Source organism: Corapipo altera, unplaced genomic scaffold (genome assembly GCF_003945725.1).
Source record: "Corapipo altera isolate COAL_440 unplaced genomic scaffold, ASM394572v1 268, whole genome shotgun sequence".
NCBI classification, from domain to species: Eukaryota; Metazoa; Chordata; class Aves; order Passeriformes; family Pipridae; genus Corapipo; species Corapipo altera.
Window position 1 is genome coordinate 5,132,547 of NW_020884901.1, and position 12,816 is coordinate 5,145,362.

The 12,816-nt window shown below is 42.0% G+C and overlaps 1 protein-coding gene across 2 annotated transcripts in view; it reads right to left on the reverse strand.

The window, feature by feature from the left end:
• GPR107 (G protein-coupled receptor 107) overlaps positions 1-12,481 on the reverse strand; it is a 32,933-nt gene extending 20,452 nt beyond the window's left edge. For both annotated transcript variants that reach the window (XM_027649789.1, XM_027649790.1), the window contains exons 1-10: positions 12,336-12,481; positions 7,841-7,963; positions 6,993-7,043; positions 6,653-6,741; positions 5,827-5,993; positions 4,067-4,101; positions 3,793-3,849; positions 2,876-2,986; positions 1,392-1,525; positions 404-479 (exon numbers count right to left, since the gene is read on the reverse strand). In XM_027649789.1, coding sequence (XP_027505590.1) covers positions 404-479; positions 1,392-1,525; positions 2,876-2,986; positions 3,793-3,849; positions 4,067-4,101; positions 5,827-5,993; positions 6,653-6,741; positions 6,993-7,043; positions 7,841-7,963; positions 12,336-12,446 — 954 coding nt within the window. In that variant the 5' untranslated portion in view covers positions 12,447-12,481. The remainder of the gene's footprint in view (positions 1-403; positions 480-1,391; positions 1,526-2,875; positions 2,987-3,792; positions 3,850-4,066; positions 4,102-5,826; positions 5,994-6,652; positions 6,742-6,992; positions 7,044-7,840; positions 7,964-12,335) is intronic.
• Between the last annotated feature and the right edge of the window lie 335 nt (positions 12,482-12,816).

Here is a 12,816-nt window from a genome sequence, read left to right on the forward strand (position 1 = left end):
TCTGTTACCATACACCTACAGTAGTGCCCTTGAATTTTACAAACATTCATCAAGGTTTCTATTTATTAACATTCATAGCAAGCCATGCAGCTGAGGCAGCAGCACAGCTCAAGCTTCCAGGCCAGCCTCAGATGGCCAAAACATCAGAAATTGTGGAGCTCATTAAACCCTCAACCCTTGCTGCTTCAACACTTCAGGCCATGATCTCAGTCGTATTTAAAGTCAGAATTTGCTGATGAAAACTGAATCATTTCCACCAAAATTGCTGCAGCTCATTTCCAATGCTTCAGTATTAAGGACAGTTCTCCCTCCTCTCTGAAGCAGATTTCTCTAACAGCACACCCTGGATTCCATGTTTCTACTTTCCCAGGTTGAACTACTTGAGCAGTGACATTACACGTACCGCATGGAAGACCAAGGACAGAGATTTTGTGAAAGGAAGGGCTGCCATGAGCCAGTGAATCTTAAAAACATCATTTCTGGGAAGAAAGAAAAGAAGGAGGAGCATCAATTAAAAGTCATGAGTAAAAAGAGATTTCTTTAAAGCCTTTAAGCATCAAGCAGTCACCCCCAGGCTGAGCTGACCATTAGTGTAAAAGGATTCCCTTGAACACTGCAGTTTCTGCAACATCCTGAACAATGTTTCAGCTACATGTTCTAAACCCCTGATTTTTATACTTGGGTTAATTAAAAATAGTAATTAATACACATATCCTGCATATATAATCTTAATTGTTAGATAATTTGCTAAACACACTTCAAATGTGTATCACTCCACCCTTCAGCCCAAGTCCCTGCACCACATCACCAGGTGAACCCCTGAATACCAAATCATCTGATCACCAAATGAACTTCAAACTACCAACAAAGAGGCCACCAAGTGAACTTCAGGCTAACTTAGAGAAAAAGCCAAACAGAACCACAGGTGCTGCTGGCTTCCTTTGCTACGTTATAACTATTAAGCAGCAGGGGTTTCAATTCAGAATTCCTATAACTTTCAACAGCAATCAACATGTTTATGGATCTCTACTGCCATAAGTAGCCATTTTCCACATGAAAAAAGTGATCAAAGTTTTCTTATTTATTGTCAAGTAGTGTTCTCCTTTAGACATGAACTACAGGAATCTCCTGTCTATTTTTTGTCACAATATGGTTTAATATGTACACTGCATGAAGAATTTTTAACATGAGAGTTTATAACAACAGTCTGCAACAATGATACTGACAGAAGCAGTTTTCAAATATAAACTGTGTGTATTAAGCACAACAATATTGAGCCATATTTGGAGTGATCAAATCCATGAATTAGGCATTATAAGAGGAGGAATAAAAAATAAAAACTAAACAAGGTAGGCCCCCACTTGTCACTGACACCCAACTAACCTGCTTACCTCCGTTTACGAAGTATGTGGATCCATACAGTCCCAGACAGGAAAAAGAACATAGCCATGGAAATGTAAAGTTTTGGCAGTGGGATTTCACCTGCTGAGAGGTAGCTTTCAGGATTCTTTTCCGTAATTTCTATCTGAATATTAAAGGTGTGTTATGTGCACAGTTGAAAAAAAGATTTTTTTTTAAAAGCACTGAGTTAACAATTACAGTTCACAATCAAATTCACCCATTTAAAATGAGCTTTTCTGAAGCAGCAACTGTTATGAGACTCAAAGAAAAAAAAAAATCAAACCCAACTCTTTATCCTCAAGACTCTCAAAACATTTTGCAAAATTACTCCCACAAGAATAATCTCCTTGAAAAACAACTTTTCAGTTATGCAACATAACTGAGAAAGGCAAAGTAATTTTCCTAAAGAATAGTTGTTCCCTCTCCCAAACTTCACAGCTTGCCCACCTTTGATTCAGAAACAGTATCTACAGTAAGCTGCCAGCCTGTTACCCTGTGACTGAGAAAATAGAAGCATTATTTAGCATCCAATTTATGCCCCCAAGTGGCTTGATTACATGTACAAGGACTTCAATAAAATAATGCATTAGGACTAGTTTGCAGTACTGAAACTCTAAGTACATCCAAGCAGGTCAGTTAACCAGGTTTTCTTCTCTTTCCAATTTCTTCAGCGGATCAAACAGCAATTAAAAAAGTTGATCTTCTAAACATAAAACTTCAGCAGCAGATTTAAAGTAGCCCAGTCTGAGTTAAGTCAGGGCTGCTAAGTTTTATCACCCACAGGTTCCCTTGCAATAGCATCACCACTACCATGTAAAAAGCAGTTCAGGGGGCTGATCTGGCTGAGTTAGCTCAGTCAGTGAGAGGATTCATAACAGACTGGCTCATTTTACACCAGCATGAGCACAGGAAAGAGAAAAAAAAGGGGAAAACCCAAGATGTGATAATGCCCAAACAAACACAGGACCAAACCCTTGGATATCAAAAGAGATGAGACATTTGTTAGAACATATTGCCTTTAAAATATGCATTTAACACCATAAAAACACATCTTTAATTAGGCCAGAACAAGCATAACACTGAATTCACAAATACCAACAATTTAGATTGCAGCAAGAGCCTTAATATGTGCAACAATGTAAAGAAAAAAGTGACCCTGAGTGCAGCAAGACATAAACAGCTGTTTTAGCTCCCATCCCCTTACAGCATCTAGTCACAATAACTGTGTACACTGAACCCACCCCACAGTCACTCTTCAGATTTTCCAACATTTCTACAAAACGAGTATTTTAATTATTTTTACAGTAGTTGCTTCCTTCAGAAATGCCTCTGCAGGGATTGAGGCCCAACTCTGAATCACTTCCCACCCCATATGTACACTGGTGCAGTGTGGGCTCAGTTACACTCTGGAGTTGAAAGCTGCACCTTTCAGTCTAAGTGAATGAGTTAATTCTACTTTAGAAGCCATACTCACATCGAGACTGAATCGCAGCTGATCATTAGCTGGCCCCTTCTTGCCAACACACTTATGGAAATAGAGGCTGTAGAGCCCCTCTTGGCTATCAGAGCTGATGTTAAAAAAGAACTGCAATTAAAGAATAGGAAAGTCAGCATTCTTCTCATTCACAAGAGGGTTGCCCTGGTAAGAAGCCATCTCTACCGAAGCATGAAAGAATTCAGTCATTTGGGGTCACTTGGTTCCTTTCAGCAAACATGCTGTTCTAGGGGATATCAGCATATCTGGAAATTTCAACAGAATTCAATATGCAAAATCATTGCACCTATCTAGGATTATGCACTCTTGGTTTTCCAAGTCTTTTAACTATCAGTGTTTAACTCAATTCACAGAGAAGAGATAACAAAAACTGTCATATATTTAACATGGTGAAGCATAAATTTTTGATAATACATGCCCTGAAGCATAAGGAGCTTTTCTGTTCCTCCCCCAACTATGCAAATTGTGATAGCTCTGGAAATGAGATTTGTGTCAGATAACAGAATTTAAAGTGTGTTGCTTTATAGCAACCAACCATCACAAGAGAACCAGGCTGCTGAAATAAAGCATTAATCTGGTTTCATACAGAATATCTTCCCCCTGAATCAGTCAGGTCACAGCAGTTTATTATTAGTAATTTGTATGCACTAGTGGCATCACAGTGAACTTTAATATGCTGAGGCTCACACTGTGATATTTAGAACAGCATCACACCAAAGCCAGTTTAAAAGCAGCTCCCACACAGAGAGATTTCCATCATTGATTCTTAGCTCAGTAAATTTTTGAGTGGACTCTTGCTATCAGAGAGACATCTACACCAGACTTGTACTTTCCAAAGTAGTACAGTGGAGGAACTGTCTGCACACATTAAGTTTAGGCACTGACAGACACCCTACCTGAAATGAATAAGTTCCCCCATCGTTGTGAACAGGATGTTCTTGTTCTATAACAGTCTGGGAAAAGGAAAAGAGACCTTTAGATTTTTTTAAGCAGGTAACCAACACATTTGGCTACATCCACCAGACAACGAAAATTGCATTCTGTATATTTACAGTGGAGACTGAGAGCAACAGCAAATACTCTCCACTTTCAGGCTGTGTTTACACTGCTGATTATACTGGAATATTCCCCCAGATTCTTTCTGAAAGAGAAGTGCAGACAGCTTCTTACCTGGGAGGATGCGGTGCTGTGTTCGGACTTCTTATCTAGAGATAAAAGTATTAATGGTACATTTAGAGTGCTTGCATTGAGACATCCTCACCTTTGGCACATGGCCAATACCTTACTCACATCTTCCTGCACTTGTCAGCGTGGCAGTTTCCTAGATAATCATTAACAGAGATTCTCTCCTTACTCTCATAGAACTCTTCCCACAGCTGGCATTCATTCTGAATACATCCTCAGATGCTAGCATGGGCTTCTCTACAATTACACCTTCTACAAAAGCCTACCCCAGAAACCCTTCCAACCCCTCCCATGCCAGTGCTGCAGGAGGCAGGTGACCAACACCAGATGTAGGTACAGCCATGACTTTTAATGTTAAGACTGAGTACTGTTTATCTCACTGACTAATCTCAACCTGGACATTAATACATGGCCTGACAAACACGTGGAAGTCCTAATTAACCCTAGGGTAGGAAAAACTTCTTAGCTTTACATTAAGTAAGGTCCCAGCAAAAAAACCAAAGTTACTAAAAGCAGAGGTGACCTGCCAAGCCAGTATCTGTTCTGAACTTAAGAAACCTGAGTTGATAGGAGCTTTCAGTAGAGCACCATGTCGAGTTCACAGTTTCACTCTACTCCTATAAGAAGCTTTTCCAACATCCCATTCTATGAGGAAGCAAAAGTTCAAGACTTAAGCTTTGCTTTTGGCTCCCACACCTCAGTGCACTGCCCCTGTCCATGCTACACCTTTTAACACCAGAAAAAGCAAAACTACAGCTGTCAGATCAGTTATCTTCAGTGCCATCCGTTCTTGGTTCTTGACTCCTTAGAACAGCTGTGCAAACTTTTGAATGGCATCAAAGCTTGTGAACAGGACAGGCCAAGACAGACTCAGACTATTTCAGATCAGACTGCTCAACAGACTGATCTGAAGCCTAAACTCTGCCAGGAAGGGATAACAGGAGCTAATCCCATTCGAGCTGAGATTATAAAACTGTTTTGTCTGCTGGTGTGGATGCCAGACAAAGATTTGTGCCTCCAAGAAAAGATTACTAGCACAGTTACTTCTCCCTCCCCTAAGTGACAGACTAGATCTCAACTCTTTAGAGACATACAGACTTGTACAAATATTGGCTGGAAGGGACCTCTGGAGATATTTAATCCAACTTCTGACTAAAGCATGCCTGGTGTCAATACTGTATCACATTGGCCCTAGTTTTGTTCAGTCAAGTGTTTAAAACCTCAAAAGATAAAGGTTTACAACCTACACAAGTGATCTGCTACAATGCTGGAATACCCACCTAGGGAAGGTATTTTATTTATTTTCCCTCCTGAGACACTCAAGACTTAAGGGGAAACAGAAACCGGTTGCAATGTGTGTCACTACTAAATATGGTTTGAAATCATTGTCCTCCTAACCTTCCTTCAACTAGTTGGTCAACTAGTTGGTGTGGCCATAAAATTCCCCTCTTTAGCCTTCTTTTTGCCAGACAAAAGACAACCAAGTTGTCAACCCCTCCTTAAAGGCACTGAAGGTCTCCAGTACTCACATTATCTCTCTTCTGGATCAACAGGACTGGTAAACACAAATCACTGAGCAGGAGAGACTCCAGCCCAAAAGGCAGCTCTGTGCACAGATCCACACAAGATGTGCACTAAGTTCTAGCCCAAGGGGACCCCAAAACATGACCACAACACAGTGTTGGATGGACAGCAATGAGGAATGAACAGAGAGAGCACACACAGCTCAGTTTTAGTTGTCTTACCTTTGCCATCTGTATTTTCATTGGTCTTTGAAGGGTTTTTATCAGAATCACTGCTTGGTTCAGAAGTTTTTAGTGGCTTGGTACTTAAGGCAGTAACATTTTCCTCAGATATGAATGAAATTTTAGGTAACAAAGAAGCAGCTTCTGCAGAGAACTGTACCTTCACACTAAAAAAAAAAACAAACAAGAGGTTTTATTACAAATTGAAAGTAAAACAACATTCATAAAGAGGCTATTTGTCACAGCCTACACATAACAAATAAAGGAAAATCAACCTTTCTTGACTTGTATTTTTTAGACAGAGAACAGGTGAGAACCAGATGGTGACTTACAGCAATGTGGCACTGAACTGTGGGAAAAGTCACACTTTACATCAAATACAACAACAGTAGAAGAAAATTAAGTTCTTCAGCTTCAGTAACCAGAGTCTCCTTAGAAACTATGCTTGCACACAAACAGTTGAGATATTCTTGCAAGAAAAAGCAACCCACCCCCAAAGATCCTTCCATAAAATAGATAAGTCAAGACAATAAAATGGCACATTCAGTGCAAGAGCTGCAAAAGTGACCCAAGGCTTCATTCCTTCAGCACAATTAGGGTAGGTTGCTGTCACTTGATGTTCCCTTTCCCCTTCAACATGCAGCAAGAATTCTTGGACCATTTTACACTGCAGATTTCTTACTTTTACTCTCAAGTAAACCCTTAAAAAAAAAAAAGCAAATTACACGTGTAGCAGCTTTCCAAGCCCTTAAAAAAATATCTCAAGGGTTACATTATCTTCAACTAAAGATGTAACTTTAAAATGTCATGTACACTATTTACTCACACTTTCCTTTCAATTTCCAGAAGTAAAATTACAACAGAGACATCTGGCTCTGGTGTCTTTCTCAAGATACAGTAATCCACTTCTTCATCCTGGTAACATGAGCAAAGCATCTCTGAAGCACCCTCTGGTTTATAAGAAATGGGACATGTTCCCCCCCCCAGGTAGAGGTCACCAGTCTTAGCTCAGCAAGTTGTAAAACCAAATTATCCTTCACATCCTGCCCATGCCCTAAAGTCCTCCTCCCACCCCTTTTTTTTTATTTCTTCCAACCATTCCCAGAGCATGGCAGACTATGAGATGTCCCAGCTGAGAAGAGCAAGTTCACTTGTCTTACTCTTACCAGGTAAGTGGAGAACCCGTCATTCCTTGTTCGATCCAAACTGAACCCAACCTAGGAGACAATTGAGAACAATCTGTCAAACTGAAGCCAAACCATTACTGAAAGAGTCAAAGATACTGCTTTCTAAATAAATCAACCTACATTTAAGGCAGAATCCAGGTATTTTTTTCATCATCTAACCAGACATAAAAAATTTTTCAAATATAATAAACTTGCTGCCTCATCCACATCCACCAAGAAAAAAAAACATAAATTGATTCAAAACCAAACTACATCTAGAGTAACTTGTGTCCCTGAACCTTTTCACTTATTTCAATACTGTTCCAGGTGTTTTTGCTTGACAAAAAACATTTAACACCTTTAGCAATAAGGAAGCTGAACTGTGCAGAAGAGTAAGAACTCAGATCTGTTTTCCAACCTAGCATTTCAGTCTCTCCATTAAAATCCCTAATATATCAAGTAATGTTAGAGTTCTCTAAAAATAAGACTGTTCTGGAAACCTACTGACACAATGACCACATGATGAATTGCAATGCAACAGGACACAACATGAAAAAAACATCACAGGACTGCTTAGAAAGTTGGTGTTCAATATAAGTTATAGATGTGTGCATCGAGCTCAGCAGAAGACCTAATAAGTTAAAAGTTCATCCTTAAAGCAGAATGGAGAGTGCTCAAGGATAAATCTCAATATACATATCCCCACCAATGGCTCACAGAGGGGAGCAAAGCCAACAGCACCACAGCACCCCCAGTTTGGATCTGACACCTCAGACAACCAAAGGTCTCCAGTGCAAGGGGGATTTCACAGGAGGCTTCCCACAGTCCCTGGACCCAAAGGAACTTACTAATAAACCCTTCATGTCAGAGCCCCTCAGTTGCTTCAGGGAAAGGTTGCTGACATTGACTCTCATGAAACCATCCTTGAAGAAGCCAAAGGTATTCAGGTGCACTTTCTGCCTCACATCATCCTGTAAGAAAGGAAAGCAAGTTTACAAATCACATGCAAAATCATCTGCAGCTGCAGTCAAAGGGAAAGCAGTGTGACAGATTGACACTTGTATAATTAGATGTTTCACCTGAATATTCAAAAAGCAAATTTCTTTAGGATACCTTCAGATATTTCACTGGAATGGACCAACTTTTCCAATATCCCGAACAGTAAAAACTTAAACATGTCTCTGCTAACTGCCTGGCTATACTACTGGGAAATATGCAACTGGAATGTCCAGAAGAATTTAAACATCTAATTAAACAACATATAGCTACTAAAAAAAAAACAAAAGAAGCCATAGGTACATCAACACAGCTATTGTTTGAACACTGACTACTGTCATTGCAACAGACTGAAGATGCATTAAATGACTTTAGGGATCTGACCTAACCCACAGCTGGGTTTTGGCCAAGTGTTTAGAAAATGCATTGTCACCCCATCAGATCATCTATGCTAGGCAGGGTCAATGTTTGGACAGTCAAGCACCTCACACAATGGCAAACTACGTGTATGGTGTGGATGAGAAAGTTTCTTATGTAGTCCTTTTCCTCCAAATAATTTTTAGCATAAAATAAAAATAATTAAAAAAATTGAGTAGAATAAATATCAAAACTAGAATTACTTGGGTTAGTTTCTCTAGCAGGAAAATTCCAACATCCTCCTCTGCTCCCAGTCTTAGCTGCAGAATAATTTCCTTCCTCTCAGTCTGGCAAGGAAAGTGCAGCTATTGATCCCTTGCCTTGCTCAGCTCATAAAGGTTCAAGTACAATGAGCTTTAAGGATATCACATGAAAAGTAGTCAAAATCACACACAGCTGCCACATCAGATGACAAAAGGTCATATCCCAGTTACTTTGCATTCATAACTCAATAAACAGGTCTGCAGCTGGACCCTCAAACTTACTGGGTCATTAATTGGAAGAAAAGCAGAAACAAAGCAACAGAAATTAAAAAGCAAGTTGAAAATGTGATTTAGTGACAACTTGTCAAGTGTTTCAAAAATAAAAAAATTGTTTCTTCCTCCTGCTTCATCTAGGAAAAGATAATCACATTGCAGAGTCCTCTAACAAGAGAAGTCAGCTGCTAAAGGCTGACAAACTGTTCTGGAGAAGGTCCTGGAAGACTGAGCTAGGAACTGTACAAGTACAAAAAGTTCCCTCTTCCTCTACCCCAGTATTGATTCTGACATCTCTGCATAAAACATTCCTGATGCATAAATCTCACTCACTGTGATAGCAGGACACTAATCCTGACACAGCTAACCTGTAATCCAGCTGTAATAAGATCACCCTAACAGAATCAAGCTAACCTGGCAAATAACCAGATGGTTCCCTTAATGCTCAGAAGAGGAAAAAAAAAAGTTAAGTGACACATGACTGCCAGCAGATGCTTTGTTCAACAGAGCATTAAGCTCTGCTGTTTTTGGGTTCTAGGTCACTGACTCTGCTTGAAAACAAGAGCCCACCTGGCTCCTCTAACACTGCTTTTGATGTAATTTCCCAGTCAGAACAGAAAGTTAATACTGGCTCTTTACAGAGCACAGCACATGTATTTAACCACGTCTGGGCACAGAAACATTTGCCTGGGTGATTATGTGAGGGGAGTATGGGGGGGATAAAGTGTCACCCAGCCACAAGGTGTTTTGCACCTTGCAAACATGAACAGCTTCTTAATCCAGAGCACTTGTGAGAGCTGTTCAGTTCAATTTAAGTGTATTTACTAAGTTTACTGATATGCTCCCCCCCCCCCCCAGATAATTAATATCCAACACACATCACTTTCCTCCCTGGTTTTATCTCAGCTTTGAGTGCTTAGAGTTTACAGATTTAGTTCACAAATCCTTCAGCTTTACATGATCCCCCACACAAACACACTGTCACCAGTTGCCACCAAGCAACAGCAAGAGCATCTCCTGCTCCACATATTGACAGCTTAAAGACATTGGCTTACCAATAATGGTCTCACCTCTCCCGGGAGGTTTAAGGGGTTGAAAGAACCCAGCTTTTATTTATAATCACTCTACTGACCTCAGAAATATTTAAGTTCACAACAAAGGTGTGAACCCACCCAAGTGAATACTCCAGCACCCAAGTTGTTAAACACTGTGTTGCCAGCTGAGAGGTTTCTCTTGGAATCTGTAGCTTGGTTACTCACTAACATTAAACTTAACTCCGTGTCTGACAAAGGCTCAGACCAACTCCCTCATTCTCTGGGACAATTTGCATTATGCAAAACAAAAGGCTTCAATGTTCTGGCATTGAACTGTTAAGACAACAACAACAAAAAAAATTTAATTTTTGGCCAAGAGAAACATTCCAACTACCAGCTACTTCTGGAATCGTCTGAAAATTCTTTCTGCCAGTCTTCCACACCATCCAATTTTTGTAGGGTTTTTTTGTTAGGTTACTAATGAGGGTTTTTTTTTCATGTCTCATTAAACTAATTAGGCTGACAACAATTGCTACTAAGGAAGAGAGTCTCCTCTGTCAAGGTTAGTCTAACAGCAATATTCAAGCAAATCACTTCTCTAACTCAGAAGAAATAAACTGTACATTTGTATAAAAATAGTTATTTTTAGAACAGAAAACTGCACAGACTGTTGCTTTTTTTTTTTTCTGACAACAAAAGAGCTTCACCTTAGCACGTTAATTACAAAGATACAAGAAAGAAGCTGTTCTAAGTTAAGCAATAGCAGCTTTTTTGAGGAAACCTAATATCACACACTCCCACAAAGCTGAGGCCTTTAGCCTGGCACAGTGTCAAGGCACACTTACAACTAAGGAAGGAGCCAATGGCAAAAACACCAGAAAGGAGACCTCACCGTGAAAGGGCTCAGTTGTTGGAGCCTGATGTTTACATAAAGGCTGTAAAGAGGGGGATGAAGCAGAAAGGGAGAGACTGTGCTCTAACAATAAAGCTCATGTTTATACAGGGGGTGGATAAAGGCATTAACTCACTTCTACTCCTCACAGCTCTTGGGCGGTCAGTGTTGCAACTTGCACAAAACACCTGCAAAACTAAAAGCACACCCCACTCTGGTGGGAAAATCCAGTAAACAGGGCTTAGTAATTGATCCAGGCAGTGAAAAGACACCCTAACACAGACTTGAAGCCAAAGGTTTGCTGCTGAGAACATTTGCTCGAAGCAAGTTTGAAAGTTTTCTACATAAGGGTAAAGGATCCCCCCGGGGAGAAACTCCTCAGCACTCAACCATTTGTCACAGATTCCTCAAAACAATAATGTAACCAGCACAAACCTCCTAATTCACTGGTTTAGGGAGAAGTTTACTTTTCCTGAAGCAGAACAATACTCATGTGGTTGCACTTTAAGCAACTACATAGTCTGAACATCCCCCAACACTCACTGTAACCCAAAGGCTGAAGGGGAATTCCTGCAAAGTTCTGACTCTCTAAACTGGTACAAGAGCACAGCAACACATTTACCACTTTATTAAGCACTTCCAACCTTTCTACTGGTAAAATATTGCAAGTTGTTGACAAACAAAATTATCATTCTGAAGCCTTACAGAGCCTTCATGAGTTACACAGAGGTCCTTAAAAGCACCATCCCAATTTCACAGTTCCTTTGTCGTGGAAAACGTGCAGCTTTCTGGGCAAAGCACCACAGGAGCTGCACACGTTCACGGTGACCTCCAGAACTTCCCATCCAAGGCCCTGAATAACTAGTTTTTCTCAAATACAGTCACACCACCACACGAGGCTCTTCAGAAGCACACCCAGCAGTGCGTGGAACCAAACACAAAGCTGCCAGCACCAGTTTCCCCTGCCTTTGCTAATCGCTTGAGCAGTGCAAAGCAGCTACATCTGGAAGGGCAGTAAGGCAGCCAAACACCCTTTAAAGTCGAGTGGCCGGTGACCAGGACAGGAAGGCAAAACTTAGTTAAGAGGAAATTCAATGGCAACCCCCTTTCAGAAGCCTCCCCCTCTCTCTTATCACACCCAGCCTTCTGCCTCGCTTTTAACAGAACGCGAAGCAGCTACATCTTCAAAACACTGCAGTTCCGAGGCCTCTTCACACGTTTTACCCGCGGCTGAAAAAGCAGGGACGGGGCTGTGGGGATACGGGGCACAAGGGGCGAGAGAGTAACGGCAAAAGCAGAACAAAGCCGGGCCCGGCCGGGCTGAGGCGCAGCGGGGGACCCCAGAGCGAAGCGAATAGGAAGAAGGGTCAGGGCCGTCAACGGGACGACGCTGGAGAGGTGGGCAGACCAGTCCGAGGCGTCGGGAGGCGCGCAGGACAGGGCCGGGCCGCGCTCACCACTCCCCTCTGAGGGAGCCCAGCACGGCCGGGGGAAGAACCAGCGGGGCCGTGGGCGGCGCGGACCTTACTTTGAGGGTGAGGTGGTGGACGCGGGCGCTGGCGGGGCCGGCGCGGAGCAGCAACAGGAACAGGAGCAGCGGGAGAGGCCCCGGAGCGGCCCCAGAGCCGCGGGCCGCCATATTTGTTCCAGCGTCAGCGTCCCCGGCCCGCGCCGCTTCCGGGTCAGGGCGGATCACGTGACGAGGGAGCGTCATGTGACACCCGCCTTCCCACGCCCCCCCCCCCGCCCCCGTGAGGGACGTTCCCTGTCGGGGATCGTTGGAATGGTTTGGGGTGGGTGGGTCCCTAAGGATCGCTGCTCTCTCTGCCGGCAGCTGCTCTGCTACACGTTCAAAGCATCATTTAGACTATCCCACTCCCCCGTGTTTAGGAATTGGAAGACCCCCTGGGTCTTGTATGGTTGGAATTGAGGCATTCGGGTGTCCAGAAAACCCTGTAAAATGGTAGAGTTTTCCAGCGGTTTCCCTATGACTGGGATCGATAAGCACC